The 27,590-nt window shown below is 41.6% G+C and overlaps 2 protein-coding genes and 1 long non-coding RNA gene across 4 annotated transcripts; 1 reads left to right on the forward strand and 2 right to left on the reverse strand.

Annotated features, from left to right (window-relative positions):
• Nucleotides 1–3,375: 3,375 nt before the first annotated feature.
• Nucleotides 3,376–8,140, reverse strand: mob3a (MOB kinase activator 3A). Its single transcript, XM_031758670.2, has 4 exons — nt 7,913–8,140; nt 6,411–6,989; nt 5,072–5,274; nt 3,376–3,892 (listed from the first exon to the last, which is right to left on the reverse strand). Exons 2-4 carry the CDS (start codon nt 6,826–6,828, stop codon nt 3,863–3,865), a joined length of 651 nt encoding a protein of 216 aa, XP_031614530.1. The 5' UTR covers nt 6,829–6,989; nt 7,913–8,140; the 3' UTR covers nt 3,376–3,862.
• LOC120434031 lies at nt 3,861–6,242 on the forward strand. The gene is made up of 2 exons (XR_005608894.1): nt 3,861–3,994; nt 5,440–6,242. It is a non-coding gene; the product is annotated as an uncharacterized LOC120434031 (long non-coding RNA).
• Nucleotides 8,141–10,072: 1,932 nt separating the features above from the next.
• Nucleotides 10,073–27,228, reverse strand: LOC116335070 (tyrosine-protein kinase ZAP-70). 2 transcript variants are annotated; one of them, XM_031758679.2, is made up of 13 exons: nt 27,125–27,228; nt 21,449–21,914; nt 19,711–19,871; nt 19,470–19,608; nt 19,301–19,385; nt 19,137–19,156; nt 19,014–19,053; nt 18,460–18,649; nt 18,146–18,352; nt 15,525–15,717; nt 14,987–15,127; nt 14,791–14,903; nt 10,073–10,570 (listed from the first exon to the last, which is right to left on the reverse strand). In XM_031758679.2, the coding sequence occupies exons 2-13, from the start codon at nt 21,851–21,853 to the stop codon at nt 10,432–10,434; spliced, it is 1,833 nt and encodes a 610-aa protein (XP_031614539.1). In that variant the 5' UTR covers nt 21,854–21,914; nt 27,125–27,228; the 3' UTR covers nt 10,073–10,431. The 2 variants fall into 2 exon arrangements, with proteins under 2 accessions (XP_031614539.1, XP_031614540.1); XM_031758680.2 differs by lacking the exon at nt 27,125–27,228 and adding an exon at nt 22,186–22,326.
• Nucleotides 27,229–27,590: the final 362 nt, after the last annotated feature.

Here is a 27,590-nt window from a genome sequence, read left to right on the forward strand (position 1 = left end):
CGGTTTTTAAGGTTTTGATTCAGACAGGGAGAAGCTGAAATGTTAGATTTTTACCTTTCAGCCTGGGCACTAGAGCTTGTGCCACTTCTAGCTTTTAAATAACCTGCTGTATGACTAAGTAGTTGTTGTTGTTTTTATCTGTTCTCTGCCCTCACCTTACAGCCCTTTCACTTAACTCAAATGTTCTAGCAGTACTTTTTAGAAACATTTGTGTAAGGAGTAGGTCTAAGACATGTTGGAACAGGCATGGCTTCCGCTTTTTAATGACTATAAATCTACTGTCATTATGCATGCATTAGGGAGAATTACAGTGTACAGATGTGCATTTGCATGTCCACAGCAGAAAGGGAAATGGGTCTTTGCTGTGGACAGGGAGAAACACCCAACTCGCCAGAGACATGGAAACTCCGGTTTTTGAACAGTTCCAGCAATAATGATCCACAAGGGTTTGGATTTTCAGGAAGAACTGCGTTTTGGTTGTTGAGTTTAGTGGCAGAGTGAAACACAGAGGGCCCAGAAGGACATCTACAGAGTGCTTCCTGACTAGTCCTTACCAGTCTTATTTCCAAGCCTCAAGCTCAAGTAACCAGAAGCTGAATCTGCCCAAATTTCGGCCTCATTTAAATACGTCATTATCTTACTGGAACTTTTTACGAGGCCTCTCCACCTCCAATGTCCTAAAATTATCGCCACTTTTCATCTGTACAAGCTGCACAACCGCATGATGCAACTGAGTCATGTGCCGCAAAACCGTTAAGGGTGTGTCCTCAGTCCGGCACTACTGACTCACATTACATCCCAGCCCTTTTTTGATTGTATGTAAATAACCACACTGTACCACGAAAACAACAGATGGGCAACTGCTGAGCACAGAGTTGGACAGGCTTCTGTCTGATTGGCTGGAGCTTGTTCTTGGCCTGTAGCCAGCGCTTCCCTTCACATTGCCGATCGCAGAGCCCCTCGAGTCTGTCTGGTACATTCCAAAGGAGAAAAACACGCCAGTGAGGGCGGGAGAGAGAAGGAAGGAGGGAGGGGAAGAGCGCAAGGCGGGTACATCTCATCTCACACGTAACAGGCGTAATGCGTGCTGAGAGAGTGCAGCCCAGTGTTCAGAGGAACTGACTCCACTGTGAGAGGAGGGACACTCCTGTAAGAGGATCAGGTTGCAGGAGGCAATGAGGTCATTCCAGTGGGTGAATTAACCGTGGCACATTGTTACATCATGTTTGTTTCTTATCAAAATTCATATTTATCGTATAGGTCAAAATGTGTTTGTCCAGCTTGATGGAAGGAGGTGACAATGGGTTCATTTTAGCCCTGAATATGAAGATGAATGTGCAGTTTTTGTGCATTAAAATTGAAACAATTTTTTCATACAGGAGTGCAGCTAGTGATTGTTTTCTTTATAGATTCACCTTCTTCATTCTGATTTGTAAAAATTCAGAAAATACTGAGGCATGTCAAATCCCCAAAGCCAGCTTTGTCCAAAGGAGAATTTTTAAAGCTACATTAAAACCGCTGGAAGAAACTGAAACCATCCTTCAACTGTGCGAAGCTGAAACCGTGGAATATTTTCACATGAACAACAGCTGAAGGGGTGGCTGTGGCTGAGCAGGTTATTTACCAATGGGGAGGTCGGCAGTTAAAAGAAGTCATAAAAAGCACCTAAAGGCATAAAACACAGCGCTGAATGGGTGAACAGGGCTGTAGCCTTAAATGCTCTGAGTGCTCAGTAAGATAAAAGGGCGATAAAATAAATGAGTGGACCATTTAAATGTTTATCAGAATAATTTTTTACCAATTATTTTAGCTGTATATTTATAAATGTTTTGTGGCTTAATTTATCAGAAAGTAATAATTTACAAGCTTCACATATTTCCTTTCCAAAATTCCTAATGGTAAAGGAACTAGTAACCACAGACTAGCACATATATGAATCAGCTCGTACTTTCTAAAAGAGGAAAGTCTTTAGTTATTAATGATATGAATCAATAGAAACCATAGACTGTCCTTACTATTTATGTGCATGGATATATGTAAATAGTAACTAGATGTAGTGAAGTACAATGTTTCTTTCTGACTATGGAATTAGACCGTGTCCTTTAAAGACATTGTATTAAAAAATAGTTACTATGTTGCCTAAATTGTCCAACTTTTTTTTTTTTGCTTGATGCAATGTTGAGGTCTCTTGATTAAATAGACATTTTCAGTCTTTGAATGACTTACTCTTCAAGCACCAAAAAAGGAAAAAAAAAAGTTGAAGATGTCATTCTAAATTTGTGGCCCTGACTTTTTTGTTTGTTTGTTTTTTTAAATAAGATGTTTCCAGAAAGCCTCGTGGATGAAATCATTCTGTTTTTCCGGTGTGTAACTGCAGTGTGGTGAGGTTTTGGGAGATGAAACACTTGACTGACAGAAGCCCTGAGCTTTGCAGAGCTTTTGTTTACATTTATTACAGACAGTGCGAACAGGAAGTGCTATTATTTTGAAATTCAAGGAATTAACCTGTTTGGTGTTTTGCCTGTAAACTGCGGTTAGAGAGTGGGTGCAACAGTGAACTGTAATTTTCCACTTTTTGACATAACGCAGTGATGAAAGCTGTGTGTGTGTGTGTGTGTGTGTGTAACAGTGTTAGATATTATGAGCTTTGCAAAGACTGATGTTACACCCATATACTATATAGCTGTACCTAAAGGGGCCATTCTGAACGATGGCTTACATGATTTGCCTTGAATAAGATGAATGAGTAACGGTTTATTATGAGTAACTGCCCCCCTGCAGCGGTAATGAGACTGTGTGACTATTTATATAACCCCGCCCATAAGCGCTGATAACTTCCACCAACTCCAACCACTGATGTTGTTGTTCGGGACTATTGTTGGCTCAGTCACATTAAGCAGCGTTCATCCAAAAACAAACCCTCTCTGTGTTCGTCACAGTACAGTCTGGCCTGTTTCTTACATAACCAGCTTAGCCAAATCATTCACCCGAATCAGGTCTCCTCTTTCCCCCCCTTCTTGACTCAAAGTGGGACATTGAGCAGATTTCATAAGAGTACAGCAGTAACTACAGGATAGAAAGCTCAGGGACAGGGGGAGGTTTTGGGAGTCTGACGCCTCCTGGTGGACATTAGTGAATATAGCCTGTTGATCATGTTTTTCCACTTGTGTTTGTCATGTGAGGTTCAAGTCTCGTGTGACCTTCAGCTGCCAAGAGTATCTGCAATAAACACCTGCAGGTTTGACATCTGAGAACGTGGCCCGATGGCTCTCAGCCCAGCGTGTAAGATAACAGCCTTGATGTCTGAGTCACCATTACAGTATCTAGTCTGCACATATGAGTTTTAACCAATAAAAATGAATGACTTTAAATGGATTCAGTTCAGTAAAATACTCTGTTTATTTCCTCCGTTTCCCTCAGTTTAATCTTAAGGTTTTTATGACTTAAAAAAAAAAATGCTGCAGCCCATTACCATCGGCATCAGAAAGAGCTGAGAATCACTTTAATGTAAGAACATACTGAGATTTACAGATGAAAAGTAAGAAATCGTACTAATTTTAGATCATTTGGAACAGAAAAAAAAAGAGGAAGCATCCTGGAATGATTGAGATTCAAAAGAAGAAACATGAACACAAACATAGACCTCTTAATACTGTGCTCTGATAAAATGTCTGAAAACTTTTCAGAAGGAGCAGAACGCCCTGGCGCAACAGGCTTCCTGGTTAAACCTACAGTATGCAGCTAAAATAGATTACAGTACTTAAATATAAAAATAGACTCTGGATTTGATTGCTCGTTTTCCGTTCTCCAATGCAGTCTTCAAGATGGACGGATGCATCCATTCGCCGTGTCCTCAGGTCCCTCAGTGGCACATCCGAGAGGTCATCTCTTTCTGTGGCAGACACAAACAAAAACAGCACACAGCTGAGCGAACCTTTCCAAAGCCAATTCATCACTGATCACATGACAACACACTGCTGTAGGCAACATACAGGTGGGAAACAAAGAGTAAGCAGTCCAAGCCTTTTGGTCAAAACACACACACACACACACACACACACACACACACACACACACACACACACACACACACACTCTGACAGAGTGAGCACTCGTCTTTGACAGTTAACAGTATAATAAATTTGGGTTTCAGAATAATGGAAAGACAAAAAAATCAGTTTTAAAACAAACACAAACTGCAAAGACTCATTTTTTGAGAGTCCTGCATTTTTCTGGTGTGCTCATACATGGGTCTTAACTATTGTAGTTTTCCACTCATCGCATTAGGCTGCAGCAATCTGCAGCTTGTACACAGGACATTTTGTTGCAGCCTAAAAACCAGTGACCTAAATCCCTGGGCCACTGAGGCATCACATGACTGCAGTTTTCATTAGCTACACTAAACAAAGGATACAGTTTACCCACAGCTTCATTTTTAAACTCACATATTCTCATCTATAGCTATCAATTTATGCATCACCCAATAAGCAACATCATGCTGAAATACAGAGAAGCCACACAAGTTTTTGGGGAAGTTTAGAAACAATCTTGCGCTTACACGATTTGACCAATAGGGGTGCCAATTCTAATTTCCTAAATCAAACGATGTGCTAGAATGATCTGATAATGCAGTAATCGGGCTCTTTGTTGTACTTCTCAAAAGATAATTTAAAGGAAATGTGACAGTCTGTATACCTGGGTTGCCAAACATAAGGCCCGGGGCCAGAAATGGCCAGTCAAATGCTCCAATATGGCCCACTAGTCCTATACATTTATTTCTGACAATTTAAGCCCTAAAAGTCATGCTTACAGATTTCTTTCATTCCGTTTCACTTATTACAATAGAAAAACTGTATCAAGTGGAAAAACTGATTTGTGCCGTTAAGCTTACAGAAGGGAGTTTCGCTGGTCCGGCCCACGATGCAAAATGAGCCTGAAATCTCTGATGTACATTGCTCTAAAATGCAGCTTTGTGTCACAGTCCCTTCAAATGCAGCATCTCGGTGTTTTAACATGGGCTGATTATTACACAAGCACACACACTGCTCGATGTCATCTACCGTCTACTCACCAGGGGCTCCAGCTCTTTGTGGTCCGTGAGGTTGAACTCAGTGACAAAGTAATAGAAATGCTTGTAGCAGGTGTTGACGTGAGCCTCTGCCCCCATCTGGCTCACGCGGTCAAAGTGGTGGATGTAGACGTGGACAAACACCCGGAACAGACGCGACAAAATCTTCTTAGCCACCTGCATGAACGTCTTAGGGAAGGGAGTACCTGGGAGTCAAGCAGATGGGAGACAGAGCGAGAAGGCTGCGGTCAGTCTGCGGTGACCTTTTATTTGCTCCGGAGTAAACAGACACGTTTGAAATTACTGATGCATTTAATTAAAAGTGAGGCTGGTTTTTCTACATTAACCTTTCCCCGTCTTCTCGCCCTCAGGCCTGGACACCAGCCACCAAACGGATGCAGACGCGGCCAGTGTCACAATCGGACACGATCGGAAAATCGACACGACTCTGTGTGCCGAATAATCTCCCAACCCGTGCTTAATTCAGCACATCGTTTTGCTTTGACTAATTAAATAATGTTTTAGAATGTGTTCCAGAGGGCGGCCGCGTCAGAGGTCGTTTCTATTCATAGCCTTACTGTCCATCCTGTGACCCATTTCTAAATCCACTGGCTGGCATGTTTCTGCAGTCAGTCAGTCAGCTGCTGAGCCACAGCACAGGGCACACAAACACACTCTGAGATAATAGAAAACCACAAATTCCACTGCAGCAGATTAACTGTGATGTTAGCGATGCTCAGCGCTGAAGGTAAGCTGACATATGTGGCCTTGCAGACGCTGAAAAACAGAGGCTTCACATTTCAGATGTGAATCGTACGTGTCTCATTTCAATTTTCCTCTGTACTTATTACGCGTTAATCATTTAAGTGGCTTTTCTCTGCGTTCTGAATGATTCATGCCGAAAGGATTATTAAAATGAAATAGAGGTTACTCATTATAGCCATTCAGTTCATAAAAGTAAAGACATATTAAAGCATCAACTCCCCATCTTTCTGCTATGTGACCCTTCCAGTGGTGCAAACACCCGTGCAGGGAGCCACTGGGTTAAAACACCAACAGGAGAAAAATTTAAAAAAATCTGCTTTCTTTTCCTGCCTCATCTGCTTACTAACGGAAAACCAGAGGAAATCTGAACAAAAGTCATAAGATCACCAAATAAAACTTTGGAACTAGACTGGAATGGCTTTGTAACCATATCGAAGCGTGGCCACAGTCTGTCTGTGAATGGGCTGGTCGCTTGGTTTGCCTCATGAGATGACTTGACAGAGTTGAACCAACCGCTGAGACGCCGTACGGGACGTTTTCTTCAATTGTGAAACTCGTGGCTTATTTCAACACTTACCGACGTTGGTGGGGAAGATGTTCTCGTTGTTGATCTGTACCTCGATCCAGTCCATGAGCAGGCTCATGTATTTGGGAGCTGACAGGGCGGTCGGCTTCTTGTACTTGTGCTCGTCTTGCCAGCGGTATTCGTACTTGGGCCCACCCGACATGACTGGGCAGGTTTGATCGGTGCACGAGTCACTGATGGTGCCGTAGATGAGGTTGATGCGGTTGAAGAAGTCGACCACGTGGACGGCCACCCAATCATTGAGGTCCTCACCGTGGGGCAGCTGCACAGCCAGCTTCAGGTCCAGGCCGGCGTTCAGGGACGCCTGGGCCTTCTTGTGCAGCTCGAAGCGCTGCGTCCCGGGCTCAAACTTGCGCTTGGGCCGGAATGTCCTATCTTTGTTGAAGACTTGTTTCAGGGCCATGGACATGGTCGCATGTGGTGGCGGCAGACGATCTGTTCGAACGCTTCGGGTGAATGATTTACCGTTGAAATGGAAGCTGTCAAAAGGTTGTGTGAACAGCCAGTGTGGGTTTTTTGGTTACGGATTGTCGTGGTTTTTATCTGGACTGAGTCTCTGACTTTGCGGTCCTGTGTACAATAAAAGGAGAAAAAGAAAAGGGCAGAATTTGGTTAATATATGCACATTTACATAGAAATGTCTACTTCCTGTCAAACCTGATTGCATGTGTATGTAACAATGAAAATCTAGGGTTGCAAACAGCAAGTTTGTTAGTTAAATTAGTGTCTAAAATGCCAAACAACAGTGAGATTTGGATTTTTCCCAGTCATGAATCATATGTTAGATACATGCTAGGCTGATATAAAACTGTTAAACCGGAAAAGAAATGGAGGTCGTGCGAGAAATTTTAAGCAAGAGAGCACCACAACTAAATAATTTGGCTGTAATCAGAATATCAGAATAAAATGCCCAGTTGCCCGACATAATTGATCTGAGACCAGACTGCAGCACTGGGAGGCTGGCTGAAACAGAGGCTGTCTGCAAACGACAAGCGTCGGCAGAAAGAGATTAACCTTAAAAGATGAAACATGGTGTCTGGGTGAGTCATTTCCTATTTCATACACCAATTCCGCCGTGAAATCAAGAATATGCCGAATGACAATAAAACCAAGTCAAACCGCGTGTTGCCAACGTAACACGACATTGCCGTGTTTATTTACGCCTCCATCTATATATCAGATCCTCATTGCTCATTGTATGGAGGGCTTTGTGTCGCTTTTAAGCACATTTTTAGGATAAAAGCCAGAGATTAAACATCGGGGCACATGACGGCGGCGCGAAGTTTATTCGTGACGTGACGCTAGCTAACTCGGCCGGACTTGTTGCTCCATAAAACAGCAAATATAAACCCGCTATAAACACACGACAAACCCGGATCACACACACGCTATCGTAAACGAGGGGAAAAGCCGCCTAAGGGCAGCTGTTAACTCGGGCGGCTCTTCACAGGGTGACGAAATGATACAGTTGAAAGCCACTTTCCCGAACTTACTTGTTTCCGCCTTCCTGTTTCCTTCGACCTTTTGTCGAGAAGTATCTGGTCGCTGATCGATAGCTTTATGTCGATACCACAGACGGGCTACATTATGGACACACGGTGCGATACATGTCGTAGAATTAGAAATAACGGCACGAACATGTCACTTTGATAAAGAAACTAATGTCTGACTCCTCCCTGTGAAACGAAAAGTACACCAGCGCCAAGCTAGCGGCTTTAGCGGTGACTTCCGGATTCAGGATTTTCAAAGTAATGGAACTGATTTTTCCACTATATGTGGAGACTTTCATGTTAGTTTTGGTCATTTCATTGCGTTCCCTCTGACCTAAGGGCAGTTTTCATGTATTAATCACCTACACCTGCTCACAAACTAAATCAGGTTTCCAGTGTGGGTTTTCTCATTTCACTGTTTGGAAGAATGACTCCTGCTGTGCCCGTATCCTGACCACGTCTCTTTTTATGTGGGACTACACAGCATTTTGATCCTTTGCTCTCCCGTCCTACATCTTGACTCAGTACCTCACAGTTTGCAGTCTGCAGTTTTCTTCAGTCTATCTTTTACCCAAGCCATGCTACAGAAGGTCAAGCAGGAAAAGTTACAAGTCACACAAAAGCTACAAGCCCTTTGAATTAAGTGTCAGTATATACTGAAGAAACAAAATTCTTTTTCAGTTTTGCAAAGGGGGAACTATGGCATGAAACGATATGTGCGTATGTGTGCTTATAATAAACAAAAGGTCCTAATTTAGTAACCTGCACAGTTTATTGTCTTTCTTTTATTTTTAAGTTATGTTGGCAAACACTGCCGTTGTAATTAACTGTGCTATATAAATAAACATAAACGTAAACATATATGAAACTGTCAGACTACCCACCAATGTCACTGAAATGTCCCATACACTCCCACACAAACACAGCCCCACATTAGGACTTAAGACTAACTTTAAAACAAATCTAAATTTAAGTTAATTCGACATCACACACCTGCTCAGTTATTAGGTAATCTATGATATTTCTTCCTTGTTTGACAGTTTGGCCTCAATCGTCACCCTTTCTAATTGAGTATCTGACACCTTTGTACAACCAAACTCTACAAATAATGGATAAAAAGCATGTTTGGTGGCAGAACTGTCACCAAGCATTTTTTGTTTAAATCATTTGCTTTTTCTTAAATTACAGTGTATAATATATAGTGTCTTTCTATATATATTCAAAGACTATTGAATTGTGTAAATCTGTTTTATGCATTATGGATGTAAAAACCCAACAAGGGACAAGGGCTGGAAATTAGCAATACATAAATTCTTCATGAAAAATATTAAATATATAATAAATGTAGATTTCTGGGAACAGATCATATAATCTATTTATACACACAGCATGCACGTGAGGGGGTCATAGGGTTTATTTTGTGAAAACCTACTATTATTTTGAAAACTGCTTCATCGACTTCCTTGAACCGTCTAGTGTGGCCTGACGGGTCAGAAGTACTTCCTCTGATACAGTTTGGGGCCAACATGACTAACCTCAGTTTGTTACTTTCCTAATAAATCGCGGCGTGTGACGTTTAAATTACTGGAATTGAAACATCAGAGAAAAAAAAACTATTTAACAAAAACACATTTAAAGACAGAGTACAGTTTTAAACCTAAAGTCTTAAAAAAGTCTCATATTAGACTTTTCCCTCATTTTTAAGGTTTCTTTTAATTAAAAATGCAGATGTGGAGCTCTGCTCATCCATGTTCGGAGTATTTATCAGAAAGTGTGCATGCTTCTCATGCCCAAAGGTCATTTATACCTTCCAGTGAAATGTAACCAAATGCTGATGTTTTTATGGAGCATTTTGTTGATATTAATGTAAATGTCTGTAATTGTAATGTATTTTATGTTATGATTGTTTTTATGAGACATATGGCAGAAAATCAGTCGAATGGAGGCCCGTAGTTTTCCCGCTACATCTGTGATAAAGTTACAGATTTTTATTTTTATGGTTTTGGAACATCTGGAACATCTGGAAAAGAACAATTAAGATTTATAATGTCAGACTAAAGTTGCAGCTCCAAGAAAAAAAAAAAAATCACACAGCACTTAAGAATGAATTCAGTCATATCAGCAGATTTATGATAAATTAATCCACATTTTTCACTCACATAATTAGTTTGTTTCTAGTTTATTAGGCTAAAAACAATAAAAATGCTTTTAGGTGGAGGCGGACAAAGACGCAGACTTGAACACATGGTTCGATTACAGTAGCAGAATATAAAATTAGTTGTGTTCAGCAGTATTACGACACTTAACATTCAAACCACGGCAGACAGAGAGCTTCCTTGCACGGCTGACACACTGAAGTCCGATTTACAAATGCACATTTATTGCCTGTTTAGCTGCGTCGCTTCTGCGGTCAAAGCTGGTCACTGTGCACAGTTCATAAAACACTCTTTGTTTTGGTTGTTTAATGGCCGGTTGAAAGGACGCTTTGTGCAGCGCTGGGACAGAATGTGCCTTTTTTCTGTCTACTTGGTAGGCTCAGGTGCGGCGGCGGCGGTGGCGGCTGCGGCTGCGCCTTCCTCAGGCTTGGTCTTGCCGGATATGGAGTAATGATAACTCCTCATGGCCTCCTCAACCTTCTTGAAGTCGGGACGGTCCTCGTGTCTGTGAGAGAGGAGAGGGGAGGAGCAGAGAGAGGAGACTGTGATAAATGGAAGTCACAGGATTTTAAGAGAATGCATTGCTAGCTTAATCTGACGTTAAAAAACAAATACTAGAAAGCGAAAATTTCAGAAGAAATTTTATGTGTGCCTATGCCGCTGCGAATCAGTGTAGTTTGACATTCATACGGCTACAGAGAGCAAAACTCAGAAGAGCAGCCATTCTCCACCGTGAACTATGGTAAAAACAAACACCGCTCGCGCCTCACAGATGACAGCTTACAGTTTTGGGTAAAGATGAAGTGACTTTGCACAGCCCCGATTTGCAGATGCTGTGCACACAGGTTCATGAGCAGAAGTCCCATTGTACCACGGCAGACCCGACAATGTTTGCATGAACACTCTTTGAAGCATTACGTTATGGACCACTTTTCACACATGCTTGGTGTACCCACACAGCCGGCTGTAGCTTTTCAACTGACAGCCCGACACACACCAAAAAACAGCCGAAAGAGCACAGACTTTACGCCCGTGGGTCCACCTCCCCTGCAGCGGCACTGCAGACCACGCCCGCCACACACATCAAACACGTAAAATAAATATTTATGCACTTTTGCATTTACTTTTTGTTTTTGTTATTTTTACACAGTAAATGATTAACAATGGTCTACAGCCAATCTTGTGTATTATTATACAAACTTTGGTTGTAAGATGCAGATAACTATTTAATAAAAAGCTAAATATTTTATATGAGAGTAAGAAAGAAAAGTATATCTTTGTGTCCCCTTTCCCTGTTAATGCCCTACCTGGCCCCTGGCAAAAGCTTTGCTAGATCCGCCCCTGCACAGTTACCAGCTGTCAGCTACACAAAAACAGGAGCTGGGTGTTTATTTGTCTCTGAGAAACAGTTCATAACTTCCTTCAACTCATTCATGTCACCTAAAGCAGGGCTCATAAAATTTCAAAATCCCTGGTAGCCCTTCGGGAGGCACTCTTCAGTTTTTGGTAATAAATTTAAGTAGCCCGAATAAAAAAAAAGAGAGGACAATTTTGGATTGATGTTTTGTTTCCTTTACAATATTATACATTAAAGTATAATATTGTAAAGGAAACAAAACATCAATCTAAAAATATTTAAAACACAAATTACAACAACAATTTCAATCATCAACTCAAATATTTGGTTCTAATTGAACAAATTTCTATGAACTTGTAAGAACTGTACAACAGGAATCAGTCTGTGTCAGATCCTTATTTTTGACATTTCCACTGAAATCACAGGTAAGAGGCAAGTGCAACCAAGATCTAGGCCATTTGCTTTTTGAAGTTTGCAAAGACTGCTAAATTTTGCCAGTGGTAGTTCACTCTTTGCAACATAGTAGGCTGTTCTAAACAGATTTTTCAGGACTTCTTGTTATGCTTGGTTTATTTTTTAGTATGCTTTTTGCAATTGGTGTTTGTTCTGGGAAAGATATTGCAGACTGGGCAATAATGCATTTCTTGCATTTGTCATGGGTTCTGATGGGGTCTTTCTTAAAATGACTGGTCCCAGTAACAAAGGCGCTTGTCGACTCAGAAATCGAGGGAAACTCACAACACACCCGGCAGAACATGAGGTTATTTAGCTCGTCGTATTCCAGCCACATAAATTCTTTAGTCCATGAAACCATAAAGCTGCGCTTTCTTTTTCCCTCATAGTCTGATTTGTCATAACTTTTCCGTTTTGTGGTTGGCTTTTCTTTGGCTGCCCCTTCTTCACCCTGACCTCTCTTGTTTGGCTCTGCAGAACTAAAATACCTGCTTAAATCCATCTGCTCTTACATGCATACTTACATAACGATCAGCAATTCTCTGCGTAATCAGCCTCTATCACGTTTAAGCTTGCTGCAGGAGATTTCACTTGTCATGTTTGATAGTAAGCTAACGATTGATAAGACGATGTCAGAGGAATTGGTGTGCAATTAATCTGTGACTTACCAATTAGTGCTGTCGCTCTCTACACACAGTTAGCGCAAAGTGAAAGTGAAAGCAAAAACAAGCGCAAATTCAAACGCGATTTCAGTGTGTCACATATTGACAGTGGCTCATCGATGCCGATGACATAATTACTCAGCTACATTTGCGAAAGAATGCAAAAGCATTGACATATCTTTCCCTCCCATGATAGCCCGACGGGCAGGGCTGAGATGGATTTTGGTAGCCCGATTGGAAAAATCGCTAGCCCCGGACGTCCGGGCTAGCGATTTTACAAGCCCTGTAAAGGGTAAACCTGTTTCTCCATCACCAGTTCAGCTCTGATGATTCAGTAAGGACATCTCCTGGTTTGGACCAGCCGCAAAATTAAAATCAAATGAATTCTAACAACAGCTGATCAAGCTTAAACGTGCTGCTGTTGTTTAGCGCGATAAACAAGAGCGAAAAAGTCGATCGTTGATCAGTTTCACGATTGAAGTTGCAACAGGCCAGAGAATGACAGGGGAGGCTTCATAACGACAGAATAAATCGTAATATTTTCTCTGAATGTGGGGCGATTCCGTTTGTACGGCAACTCTACGGACTAACCGTTATGAATAAAATAAAGTTCAACGTCAGTAACTTAGCGCGCACACAGCTCTATAGAAACTCCTGTGCAATTCATAACTTCTTACCTGAAATTCAGTTCACCTCACGCCCTGCCTTAGGTTTGCCTGATCCACGATCTACCACCGTCGATCGGCGGTCCCCTCGCCGCCTCCTATGTCTCGTTCCCGCATGTTTTTCTGACACACACGGTAGATAGCTGCTCTCTGTTGTAGCTGCGCGTTAGCCAAGACCAAACAACTCAGTTATTATTTCCACATCGGCGGCGGCGCTAGCTAGCGGCGCTAGCCACGCTTAGCTAGTTAGCCGGCAACATCGTCAGATATAATATGGGATGTTTTGACAAAACGAGCAGATATTTGAAGTTTACACACCTACATTCTCGCCTGAAAATATCTTAAAAGTTCATTTTGTGACCTAGAAACACGAATAAAAGACGTTTAAAACGAAGAGGTGTCCGCCATTGTTGAACTCGGCAGAGGCGTGCTATGCATTATGGGATATTGAGTTTAAAAACAAGCATACAGATTTCGGCCGTACTACTCCCGGTATACCACTAGAGAGAGCCAACCCACCACAAATAAAGTCTGTTTCTATGGAAATTGGCCTAAATTTGAACTAAAATCTAAATATTTCAAAAACTATAAAAGTCATGAACACCAAAAGTGTATACCATACTAGTCCAGCTCCAGCCGCACAAAATGATCTAACATATGTAACCCTATTGTCAAAACTGTTAGGCAGAGAGGCGCGGGAAAATTTTCACTAAAATATTAATATTTAAAAACTATAATAGTTATAAACACCAAAAGTCATAGCACACCATTCCTGATCCAGCCGCACAAAATGAGGTAACATATATGAAGCTTGTCTCAAAACTGCGGGGCGAGATTCGCTGCAAAATTTCAGGCGGAAACTGGAGAATAATAATAATAATAATAATAATAATAATAAATCCGACGAATAGTAATATGTGTGCCTCTTGGCATAGGCACACATAATTAAATAAGAAATTGTTTTCATTTACGAGGGAACGACGGAGGAATATAATGCCGTTAGGTCACAGCAGCCATGCCTGATGTATGAAAGCTAGATAAGTCATTAAATACACCGCTGTGAAAAAGTGTTTGCCCTCCTCCTATGTTTCAGGTCATCAAACTAATTTTATCTTTGTCTTTTTAGACAAAGACAACAAGAGTAAATACAAAATGCAGTTTTTAAACGATTTAAATACGTTTACTTTATTCAGGAAAAAAAGCTCCAAACCTACCCGACCCTGCGTGAAAGAATAATTGCCCCCTAAAGCTAATAACTGGTTGTGCCACTCTTGGCAGCAAGAACTGCAATCTAACGTTTGTGATAACTGGCAATGAGTTTTTTTTACCCACTCGTCTCTGCAGTATTGTTTTAATTCAGCCACACTGGTGGGTTTGAGCATTAACGGTGTGTTCAAGCATCTCAGTAGGATTTGAGTTCGGACTTTGAATTTCTTTCCCAGTTTGTTTCTTATTGTGGAATCATGAACTCTGAGGCAAGTGACGTTTGGACCGGATTGTTGTTTTGTTGTACATACTGTACATACATACAGCCTCTGTTTATGCCTCTCTTGTATAACGCATGCACAAGACTCGATCGGTTTCTCACTTGTATGTCCAGCACTCTTTCATCAGTGTATATACTCGCTCCGGACACGCCGCCGGACAATCCATGCGGTTCCCGTTCTCAATGAAGCGGATCACGTCGGGTCCTTTCATTTTCTGGAGAAAAAATTCAAACACAGGCAGCGTGAGCTCTAGGATCAAGTCATGCTTTGATAACCTTCTGCAGTAATCTATCTTACCTTGTAGGGTTTCCCTCCGTAGGAGAACGCCTCCCACATGGTGACGCCAAAACTCCACACGTCGCTTTTGCTGGAGAATTTGTGGAAGAGTATACATTCTGGTGCGTACCACTTGAGCGGCCATTTACCTGCAGTACGAGCCTGTGAACACAACATTTATGACGGTAAGAAGCGCGCCAAGGACTCGGCCAACGCAAGCAAACATCGGCGATGGTATTTAGGGCCTTGGAGTGAAGGATTGCTGGGGCTTTCTGATAACTACATCCACTCCAGATATGGGTCGGTAAATCAGTAAAATGGAAATCAATTGAGTGTTTAGTTCAAACAGAGCACCTGACACATTTTTGTCAATAAGAGCTAATTACTGTTTGCACATTGTGAGGTCAGCAACTCCCACAAGGGCAATCCATCTAAGACACACTCTCTGTTTGCACTCACTGATAAGCCCCACACCTGACTCTCTAATCACTCTGTATTCATGCAACTTTGTCTTGCGATACAACAGTATTAAAAAGAAGTGACCAAAAATCATGCGTACTTTGTAGTAGTTGTCATCTGCTCCCAGGGCCTTGGAGAGCCCAAAGTCACTGATTTTGGCGAACTGCTGATTGACCAGCAGGACGTTGCGAGCTGCTAAATCTCTGTGCACAAAGTTCTTCTCCTCCAGATACTTCATGCCCATCGACACCTGGTGCATCAGGTTCACAATGTTCTCCACCGACACCGTATCCCTGTGAGGACAAACGTCCAGAGAAAAGAAGCATTATGATATTTTTAGTACACAAATGTAGTTTTTTCCTAAGACAGCTGAGATGGGCTCCAGCTGCACCCCCGACCCGGGACTGGAAAAGCAGAAGTAAATAGATGGACAGACGATGGATGATGATGACACAAAACTCCATAAATATTTCAGATTTTTTTGTCCAGTTCCTTTTGATACAACAAAACACTGAATATTATTGAAGTTTTAAGTATCCAGAAACCCTTCAAATGAACCATCCTAAGTTTGAGTCTTTAAGACAGGGGTGTCGAACTCCAGGCCTCGAGGGCCGGTGTCCTGCAGGTTTTAGATCTCACCCTGGGTCAACACACCTGAATCACATGATTACTTCATCACCAGGCCTCTGCAGAACTTCGAGACATGTCGAGGAGGTCATTTAGCCATTTAAATCAGCTGTGTTGGATCAAGGACACATCTAAAACCTGCAGGAGTTCCTCTACCCCTGCCTTAAGACATATTTGGAGTTTTGGAATCATCCATCTCTCCATTTTCTGCTTTTCCAGCTCTGAGTCATGGGGGCAACAGTCTGAGCTGAAACGCCTCATCCAGATGTTCAGGGGAAATACCGAGGTGTTTGCAAAATGTGAGCTCTGCCCTGGCTCTCCCCCAGGGCCTTCACCTGGGAGGACATGCCCAAAACACCTCACCTAGGATGACTCTCAGCTGGACAAGGTTTTGCGTGTCATTCCCCTGCTCTGTTATCTATCTCTACTTTCTCTATTGACTGGACTTGAGTTATAGTTTGCTGTTTGCTTTACTTAAGTATTGGAAAGAGTGAAGGTGGCTATTAAAATGTTATCCTGGCACTAAAGCAAACACATAACCTAAGGACATGTAAAATCACATCCACATGTTCCAGCTTCTGCCCTTCGAGAGGCGCTGCTGTCCATACAGACAGTCTTGCCTGTTCTCCTATAAAATTATGATGTAAGAAAGCGTATGTTCACTTTTGTTGTCCTGTATTTATTCTGCCGTATCGTGACAGTTCTGAGAATACATGGAGCTGCCACAGGAAAAGAGAACGGGCTCATAAAGATCAGAAATGTCTTGGATGTAATAGATTGTCTGATTCATTCCTCATCAGCATGTCATGGCAAGGACTTCTGCAGTGTCAGCGATTTATCAGAATCCACCTGAGAAGTACAGACTTGTACTAGGACGCACTTTGAGGGCTCACCTTGAATACAAAGGAGTTATAGTAGCACTACTCTGTTTACTATTTACCACCTAGAAGATCTGAGTTCTTTGAGATAAAGTAAGATTATTCACACTGACATATGTTTTGATCCTTGTTACAGCTGAAAGATTTCTATGCATGAAACTAACTGACCCTAAACCACAGCCCTGTTTGGTGATTAGCAAAAACCCATCCTGGGGCAGTGTTTGTCTGTGGGAGCTGTTCACATCACTCATGTATTAAAACATTGACAAGTATGTAAATTGACTTTGATTTTTGTAAAGTCAGAGCGTAAACACGGCTGTTCATAAACACCAATAGATGAATAATAAGTACCTATATGTTTCCTTCTTCGTCTTTGTTAGCTTCATATTCATTGTATGTGAGAAAATAATCATATATGGACACTATCAGTGTCACTGCTCGACAAACACTTATTTACAGATACACATGTTTCAGTTATCTCAAGTCCCACAGCACTAAAAGGGTTTAGCAAAACAATGGTGTACATGTATCGTACATGTAATCTGATTCTACACACGCTATATAGGATTTGTAAAGATCTGAGTGTCATGAAAAATAATTCCCACAGCTCTATAGATGTGGATAATCCTCGTGCCCTATTATGTTTATATCATGAATTTCATCCAGATTTATTTGCACATGTAAGAGTAGTAAAGGAATATATACATATGTATACATATGCTATGATCATTATAGTAAGATGTTGATTTTTTTAAATATAAAAATATGTAAATCAGACATTAATCAATCTCCTAGTTGCTCTCCTAAAACTGAAATCTCACTATTGTTGATTTTTAAAAAAAAATCCTTGTAATTTTTATTCACCAAACAAATGTTTTTTTAAGTTTACTTGAGTCATTTGTGTTATTTCAACAAAATAGTGTGTTTTTTGGATTTACTTTAAAAAATTATGTACAATGAATGTAAAACATTGAAGGAATATATAAAATATATAAAATAAATATATAACTAATAAATAAATAAAATAAAAAATATTAATACTTTTATTTAAAAGTTATGTCAAGTGGCTCCACCCAACTGTGCTACAGGTTAAGATAACTCCTAAGAAACGGACTCAAAGAAAAAACAGAGTTTACCAATAAATAAATAAATAAATGATAAGTCAACTTTTTTTGAGCGTATCTACAAAAATGTTCCATGTTAAAGATGAACTTACTTTTTGGAGGAAAGGAATTTGTTCAGCGGTCCGGCAGAAGCCATCTCCATGACCAGCATAAGACAGTCTGCGTTGCAAAGGCCAAGCATGCGGACGATGAACGGGTTACTCAGCTGGTGCATGATCTCTGCCTCCCTCATCATCTCCTCCTTCACCAGCTTCTCGTTTTCGTTCTTCAGCACCTTGACGGCCACATCTATCTGACCCCTGAATCCAAACAAAACACAGGCAGCGACATCAGTAGACGCACGGTGTACGCACGCTGCACGGTACATACGACTCAGCGTCTGTTTCTAAAATGTTCGGCTCCTCACGATTCTGTTTTGAGGACTCCCTTCTTGACACAGCCAAAGTTCCCAGAGCCGAGCTCCACCTCGTCCATCAGCAGGTCGGACCTCTGGATGTTGAACCTCTTGATATCATTGGGGTTGTGATACGGGTTGAATCCATTGCAGTCCATGGGCAGAAGGTCACGGTCTTCGGTCTTTGGGGCCGGTGTAGGAGCTGCAAAGTACGAATTGCACACAATAAATTGCATGTAATTGTTTGTAGATATAGTGTGCAAAACATTTCAAACTTGAAGGTTTTACATTCAAAATCAAGTATCAGAGTCTAAAACATGATGCACTTAATTAATTACCCAGTGATATATTAACTGGACACTGTTACTGAGGAATTACATTTTTTAACTCACAACCTTTAAACACGTCGCTTCACATGCAGTTATAATCTGTCAGATTTCAGTCTTCCTTCAACGACTGATTATATAATTGTGAGTTTTTTATTTGAAAGCATCCTTGCAGGAACAGCCATCACAGTTTGACTTATGGTAAATGCTGCCTGTGTGTTTGCACTGCTGGCTACTGACCTTGAGGTGGCGGTGTGTATCCATTGGCGCCGCGTGGCCTCTGAAAGGAATGACAAAGAAATAAATCTTACCGGATGAAGACATGTGCTGATTTGAACAGGGCGGGATGCACCGTCTACTTACACTGGGAAGACTGGGTGTCTCTGAAATATTACAGGAGAATTTCATTAGTGAATAGAATCAAAAAGGACATAGTGTATTATATTATTCATATTATGAATAAACCACAATATAAACTGCAAATTCAGGCTGACATATGATTAAAAAAAGGAAAGATTGGTCAGTACTTCCAACAGCAGCTTTGCCGTTAACACACGTCTCTCCGAGAACAGTTACAAGGCCATCAGGTTTCATCTTCAGATACTCCACCAGCTGAACATTGAGAATAAGTTTAGTTTAAGCCAGAAAAACGACACACAGATAAAGAAAAAGAAAAAAAAGAGCTTGAGGACCGACCTGCCAGATTGTGTCAAACTTTGTTCCCTCGGGCATAGAGAATTTCCCCGACTTGTCCTGGAGGATCTGATAGTGGTACACTGTTTTCCCGTACATCATGGAGAGAGCGTATGTACCAGACTCCTCTCTGTCTCTGATTCTGAGGAACAAAACACACATAAATGCACTTAAACCCTTGACGATAAATCTTTACCCAACAAACGAGCACAGCAGGCTTTTTTAAAAAGAAGCAAAAACTTACAGAAACTTGCCGTCCGGTTGTGCTCCCGAGTAAAGCCGCCTCTCACCCTCATGGCGGGAGATTTTGCCATGGTACCAATGCATTTTCTCATGGGCTGTAGTTGCGATCAGCTTCTCGAGCTGAGGAGCTTGACTGATGATGGCCTGCTCCATGGCTTCGCCCTGAACCGGAAAAACGAGCACATTCAGAAGGCGCGTGTGTTATCTCTATGTTTTGCAATAATGACTTTTTATCTGAAATTATGGGGAGGACTGCATCGCAGCTTGCTGGTGTTTCTGAATTTGCTCACGCTGGGTGTCAAATGCGGTGGAAGGTGGTGCATGTGAAGCTCAGAGAGGGAACGTTATGACACTCGAGCTGCAGGCCAATTCTGCATAGACGTGGAGCTAGTTTGGCTCTTCAGTTGTATCACCGGTGTCAAAAAGATACTGATCTTTTATGTGACAGGTTACTGGAGGAGGCACAAGTGAAAATGCTCTTTTTAGCTTTAGTCTTGTTGACTAATTCTTTCAGTGCTGTCATCTCAGACCCTCGTACTCCCACCTGGCCTGCCTTTTCTTTCCAGCTACCTGCTCGCTTTGTTCCTATTCCCCAGTGAGCTTAGCTCTTTACTTTAGCTTCTACCTTCTGTCTCATACTTTTGGGTCTCATTTCTAAGAACTATAGCTTGTTAGTGCAACTACTTTCCCCAAGGGACAGGAGCCCTCAGAGGAACTGAGAGCTCCTACCTGTGTTCCTACTTGAGGAAAGGTTTGGAGAGATTGTGTGTGGGCAAGGTTTCCCACACTCCACCAAAAAAGTCGCTTCAGAAATGTCAGTTAAACCAGACTCTGAGGGAAAGCTGTCAAACATACGGCTTGCGGGCAAGACCTTTCCCCAAGTTAGCGCCCGATCAGGGCCTACCTAACCCTAGAGAACAAGGTCACAATTTCAAAATTCTTGTTGTATATGTAGAGAGCCATTAAGAAGGGAGGGGTTGTTCGAGTCCGAGGTCTGGACCGTCACAAGTTTTAAAGTCTACCAGCAAAGATGTGACCTGGCCTGCCACACCACTGATCTTTAACATTGAACGCTTTGTTTCACTTTGTTTCTTTGTAACGACATTCACTGACTGATGTGGAAAAACTGACACATGTTGGTAAGATTACTGATTTTTGATAAGCCACCTGATGTTGTTTTTTTTTTTAAAATAATGGTTCATTAAATGTGAAGGTTTCTCAGACATACGTGTACTTTTTAAAAGATATCTGCATGTCAATACAGCAGTGGAAAGTTTTATCTGTGCAGCTGCTATCAAATAACCACAGAAAAACAATATGGCAAATTTTGCTTACAGGCGAAAACATTTATCAGATCACGCAAATTTTTAATTTTGTAGAATTTTTTCACCCATCAACAGATTTTCTATTTGGTTTATTTGCGATGAGGGCGAAAAATATAAAGACTGAAGAGATCACTTTGACTGCACTGTACAGCAGGCTGGATGCAGACATCAAAACTATCTCCAGCAGAAGTCAGCACATTTGCATGGTTAATTTTTGTAAAAAAAAACAACTGTAGCTTGATAGGAAGACATTTAAACATATTCAATATCACAGAAAAGTAATTATAGCTAAAAAAAAAAATGAATTTTTCAGTCTCCGAAATGCTCAAGTAAAGTACAAGTAGCTCAAAACTCTTCCCTACATGGTTATTTTCTTTTTCTAAACTCTTCAGCAGTACCCGACACCCGGCTCACCTCCAGATTCCAGGTTTGCTTCACGTACTCCCTCAGCATGTTTTCTCTCAGACTGTCAAACACGCCTTGCCGGATCGGCGTATCTGGGGAGCGTAGACACGGCTTCTTCAGGAGGCACACCAGGCCGTCGGAGTCTTTGCTGTAAAACTCACAGAGCTCTGCAGGGCCACAGTGAGGCTTCCCTCCTGTGATGCAGTAAGTCCCATTGAGCTGTTTCTCTACGGAGTAATGGTGGAAGTCCAGGTTCCACACGATAGACAAGACGTAGCCCCCCAGACTGCGAAGACACTGTCGCAGCAAGAAGAGGCCGTCGGACATCCCGGCCAGCTTCAGGTGCTGCTCGGCCTCCGAGCGACTGATGCTACCGTAGAAGAAAGGCAGCTCGGCCGCAGGGTCGATGGACATGGTGAGACCTGGTAGAAGTTGACCTGGCCTTGAAGTCCTGGCTGTAATAAGTGGAGAGAAACTAGAGGGACAGAAAGGGGGTGAGGGGGGGACATTTCTTTGAGAAAATTGACCACAGATTTAAACAAATTTGCCACCTCTGACCGCTTGACCTTTTTAGTTTCTACCTCCTCCACTCACAGCCAGATCAATGCAACTTTCTAATTTACCAAATTACAAATACAAGTTGGTGGAAATACAGCTTAAAAATGGACAACACTAAAATCAGTGCTAGAAAAAGCAACAAAAAAAGCCCCAAAACACACACACAGAACCGCCCTGGATAACCTCACCTTCTCTTCCCTTCCCAGCTGTGTTACACTAGGATCTACAACAAACCCCACAGAGCTGTGCTTCTCAGGACCGTGAGCCCGACACGTACAAGTGAGGAGACATATGTGGGGATGCGACACTTAGCATGAGGCACCCACACTTTGAGACTGCATAAAGTTTGCAGGTTAACAAAGTGATGACACAAGCCACAACAGGAAGTCGCAGTCCGCCCTCACAGCCTCCTTTCTCCAGCGTGTCGCTCTTCCGTTGAACAGGTGCTGTACGGTTACAGAACATTCCCTCTGCTTTAAAACTCATTGTTTTTTCCTTTTATGGAAAAAACAATACAAGAAAAATAAGGAGATCAAAGTATCGTTACTGTAACGAGTGTGTGCGCGATGAGAAGCGCTGGTACTCGGTTGACTTTATTGTAAATGGGAGTAAGGATAACTTTAAAATCAAAAGGGTTTCGACTGCAGCGTGGAACGGTTACGCGACAACAAGCAGAAGATGTTTGAGATAAAGAGGGAAATCGACAGCGATCACAAGACGTCACACGCAGCAGCTCAGAAAACCCAGAAAGGAAATGATCAGAAATGAAGAGAAAGATCGAGATTTCATGGCACTGAAGACACGCTGGAGCTCAGCCAGGCTGTTCTCCTGAGTTCTTCTTCGATTAGGGAGTAAAAAAGACGAGAAGCTCATTTAAACAAAGCGGCTTCAAACTGATACGTGATTGTCTTTGTGTTATTTTCACTATGTGTCCATCAGTTTCATTTCTTGATATCAGTGAAAACTTAACCCCCTCACAAAAGAGTGCAGTTTTTATAATGATGAAATTATAACAGAAACCTAAAACCTGACATACACAGCATGTGCCATGTGTGGATTACCAAAGGTATGCTGTAAAATAAAAGCTGGCAAATCTACTTTACTGTAATTTAACTGGGAAACTTCTTACCCTGTAGCATATAACATGTTTTTAAACACTATGTGAAATAAAAAGTGCAAAACCTCAGCTTCCTGGCTATATACCTGAGCTGCTTCCCACATCAACAGTGGACAACCAAACACCAACATACGACTGCCACAAGAAACCAGGTTTTACTGTAGCATGACCTCCAAAACGCCACAACAAAGACCAGACCTTACAGTGTGGACAAATGGATGTCGCCTACACACGAGCAGCAATGCTGGAGCGCTTCATGATCTGCGCCTAAAAGGTGTTTATTTTAATCGGTATGGATGTGCACCAAATGGAAAACTGATTTTTCTAATGGTCAAACAAATGGAGACTAACTGTTCATACATTTATCCAACTTCTGCACCACCTAATCCGATCTCAACACATGGGAATAACTTGTTAATATGGAGTTTATTTTTATTTTTAATGCTGACATTTTGCTGTCATTTGACTTTAAAGCTAAAATAAGCATCCCCCCCCCATTCTGCTTAAATTAAGTGTGCAAATTTGCTTATTGCACTGTTTTAAATTAATGTACATCTAATTATTTTTATTTTAGAGTGCTTTAAGAGCCAAATAGGCAATTTAAAAGCATCAACTTGAGCTCCATGTAAGCACTTTCTGGTATTTTATAGATAAACAATAAATGGCTTGCATCTTGTGTGTGTATGTGTTGAGAAAGGAGGTCTACTCCTGTAAAAATCCTATAAATGGATGCAAGTGACTCTATTCTTTTTCCCATTTAAATTCCCCATACACTGTGGGGCGTTTAAGTGGGTAGCGCGGTGATACATCAGCTCAAAATTTATGATCAACTTCTGTGATATTACTTGAGCAAACTGAAAGGGAAAGTGAATTTAATAACAAACCCCCTTTAACAGACCGTGACAAGCATATTAGCCATGCTGCTGTAATTTACGACCAAACTAACCAAAACACTGACGGCTTTCCAACAAAACATTAAAACGTCCAACAACAGCAGAAGCCAAGTCCCGGCTCTGCGTGTGCTCTTTATAAACTCAGAGTTTGGTGCTTTCTTCCTTTTTTTCTCCGCCCTCCCTCTTTTTATTTAACAAAAACAAAGACTGGCGGGAGATGAGGCGACACATGGCACGGTTCCTGAGCCAAGCTTTGAACCCACACTGTTGCGGGGTGTCTTTCATGCAGCGCCCGGGACTAACACACAGAAACTGTTTGCATGCAGTGTATAAATCCCTCTGATGTGCAAAGAATACTTTGGTACAAGAGTGTTGCAGAGTAAGCAGATAGTGATTGACCCAGTGAGTGGTGGAAAAAAAGAGTCCTATGAGTCACTCTGTTTTCAGCAAGCCGAGGACTCGACACAAGATCTCGAGGCCTGAGCGCTCGTTTTCCACAAAACAAGAGGACGTTTTCTGGCGTGAGAGTAAATGCAATTAAATAGGAAGCAAAAACCTGATTGTGTTTGTCATTTGGTCAAACTCGTCTGTTCTCGGCAGACTCGCAGCTCCAGGTTATCGTTTTAGATGGCAGTGATAATGGGGGTTGTTTTGTGACGGAGCGAAACCAAACACAGCGGCCATTATGATCTTTCCGGCAGGTTCGCCATTTCTCTCTCAACAATGGCTAACCTGCCACAACATTATGCGCTCGGACGCACGAGCTTCAACAGACTATGCGAATACTTTTAATACTTTGACATCTTCAAACCATTTGCGCTCGGATAAAAGCGACAAAGTCGAGCTTTTAAAGGCGACCTCAGTGCAAGCGTCAAGTGTTTATTCAAGTAAACCACAATTAGGAAGCGTAAGCATTAGCAGCGGAAACACATTCGACATAAAGGCAGAGCAGCGTTTAGAGCTGACAGCATTACGTGCTCATGTTTAGCGTTTACAGTCCTCAACTTTTTTTTACTTTAGCGTGTTAGCGGGCTAACATGTGCTAATGTGAAGGAAGAACTAAACGAGGAAGAAGATGGTGACGTCGTTGACAAAAGTGAAGAGGACTTTAATTTTTTTAAACAGTTTTTGCTGAGATATTTAAAAAAATTTATTTTTTAAAAAGTCAACCCCATCGTGGCCTCTGGGCCCAGATAGCAGGGCTACTTATGGCTCGCTAGCAAATGCTACGTAAGCTAGATCTGGCCTAATACTCAAGAGACAAGCTTGACATCTGTCACCCCAAGCCTTGTGTGGCCCAGCTGTCACAACACACCTGTAATCTGGCCCATATAAGATGAACCAGTGGCTTCTGGCCCACAGAAAATCTAGAAAATGATCATTTATTGCACAGAAAAGCCAGCGCGTCATCACAGTCACTGTTATTCTTCACAATATTTTTCTTAGATGTTTCAGTCTGAAGCGTGGTAACCAAGTATACACTACACATTTTAGAAAAATAAACCATTTGTGTAATATTTGGGTTACTGAGTGTAAACTCCTCCTCGGCTCATTTAAACAGCAGAAATATTATTAATATGTGGGCACAGTCACATCAGTGTTGAAGTGGGGAAACCCTACGCAGAAACGTGCTTGGTGTAAATAGCGATCAGTCAAATAGCTGCTTAACTGGCTGCTGAGAACAACATGACAAAAAGCAAATCACCAGAACAGTCTTGGTCCTTCTCACGCACGAACGCACCAGCATGAGCTCAGAGATTCGATGTGCCTCTCGTTGTTTTCTGTAGATTACCCATTGATATTAAATCAAGAGCATACCAGTGATAACTATTTAGAGTTTTTAGGTCATGATTATTTTCTTTGTGATATCAGGAAGTTAGCTCATGGCTGTGTAACTCGAAGCATTCCTCCGTACATACATCAATGCGCGAGACTGTGTAGGCACCTCAAAACAGACAATGTGCCCTTTAACTGTCACGCATGAAATTATTTTTCCAACAAAACTGTTTGAGCGAGCGCTCGAAGCGTGTAGGTGGAGTTGGATAAGAAAGTGCATCTGAAATCAGGAGCCCAAATGCCCCAAAGTGAATCATTATTTCCTGAATCAGTGGAAAAAAGTTGTTGTTAGATCCTGTTATCTGCTTTATGTTTTCCAAAGTCTGTACAGCACCTGGAAAATAACCTGACAAGATGTGACTAAGTCAAATTAACTGTTCAGGCCTACCTCGGGTATGATTCACTAGCATTCAAAGAGAGATTTTTATTCCTCTTAACAATTACTCTACTTTGATTTCTGTTCACTATAGTGAGCGTTTGTGTCAACCGTGCCTTTATCTAAAAATAAAACATGCTAAAACTCTGAATATCACACTGTGAATTAAACAGAGCCCGTTCTGCACGTAAAAATTCAGCTTCTGCTCGTCCAAACCGATTCTGCCCGACTGTGGCCGACACATGTCGCAAATATGCCTCAGTGCACCACCAAAAATACATCCAGTCATTTTAAGAACAGTTACAAGGGAACACAGACACACACACGGACCTCTTGGGTGTCTTAAAACCTACACCATTTTTGGGGGGGTTTCTATTCCAAGTCGCAATGAAAGCAGCTATTTATGTTTTGAGCATGTAATGACTGCTTTTCTGAGCCAGAGCAACAATGCTGCGGCCGACTGCGGTGCACGCACTCTTTTATTCTCATTTTTTTTTACTGTTTAGACACAATTGTGAATAGAAAATAAACCTGAGTTGGAATCAGATTTAACTGATCGATTAGATCATGGTGGACTGAACCCATCAAAAACTTTGTAAATGAATAGCTAAACTACATTTTCACGTGTTTCGCAGGCTAATGTTGCTTTTAAATCAACGTTTACTCAAATATGTAAATTTTCGAGCACATCGAGTTCAAAATCCTCTGCAGTTCTTTGTCAAGTCTGTATAACTGGATTACAACAACTTCTCAGGCTCAGACTTCAGGTAGTCATAGTTTCACCCACCTTACCGGGCTGTTGTGTTTTTCCACACAAGACACAAGTATATACATAAGTGTAACTAACCAGTTTAACCAATACGACACGGTCTATTAGTACATAATCAGATATAAAACCTACTTACAGAGCACTGTTGTTCCAGGCAGACGCAGAGCGGTGTTGTTGCTTCAGAGGCAAAGATATATCTGTTGATCTGACAGAAATGTAAGGTGCTGTGAAGAAGCGAGGGTTTAGAGACAATGACACACACTCACTCACACACACACACACACAAACCCACACACAGGCAAAACGGCAAATGGCATGCGTAGAGGGCTGATTTCAGTTTGACTGTCACCAGTGAGTCTCTCAGTTAAGTTAAATCCCAGCTGATGCATTACAATCTGTACAGTGCCGTGTCTGAATATGCAATACATAGTGAATTAATATTAAAAGAATAAAGCAGCATTATTGGGGAGTTGCTCTTTTTTGCTTTTGAGATGAAAACGATTTGGTCTGCTGGTTGAACTCGAGTCAGGATGCACTTACTTAGCCCATAAACAAAGGGAAAGAGATAGCCTTCCTCTGTCCATAGATTAAAAGAACCAACA

The sequence above is a fragment of the Oreochromis aureus genome, linkage group 17 (assembly GCF_013358895.1).
Source record: "Oreochromis aureus strain Israel breed Guangdong linkage group 17, ZZ_aureus, whole genome shotgun sequence".
NCBI lineage: Eukaryota > Metazoa > Chordata > Actinopteri > Cichliformes > Cichlidae > Oreochromis > Oreochromis aureus.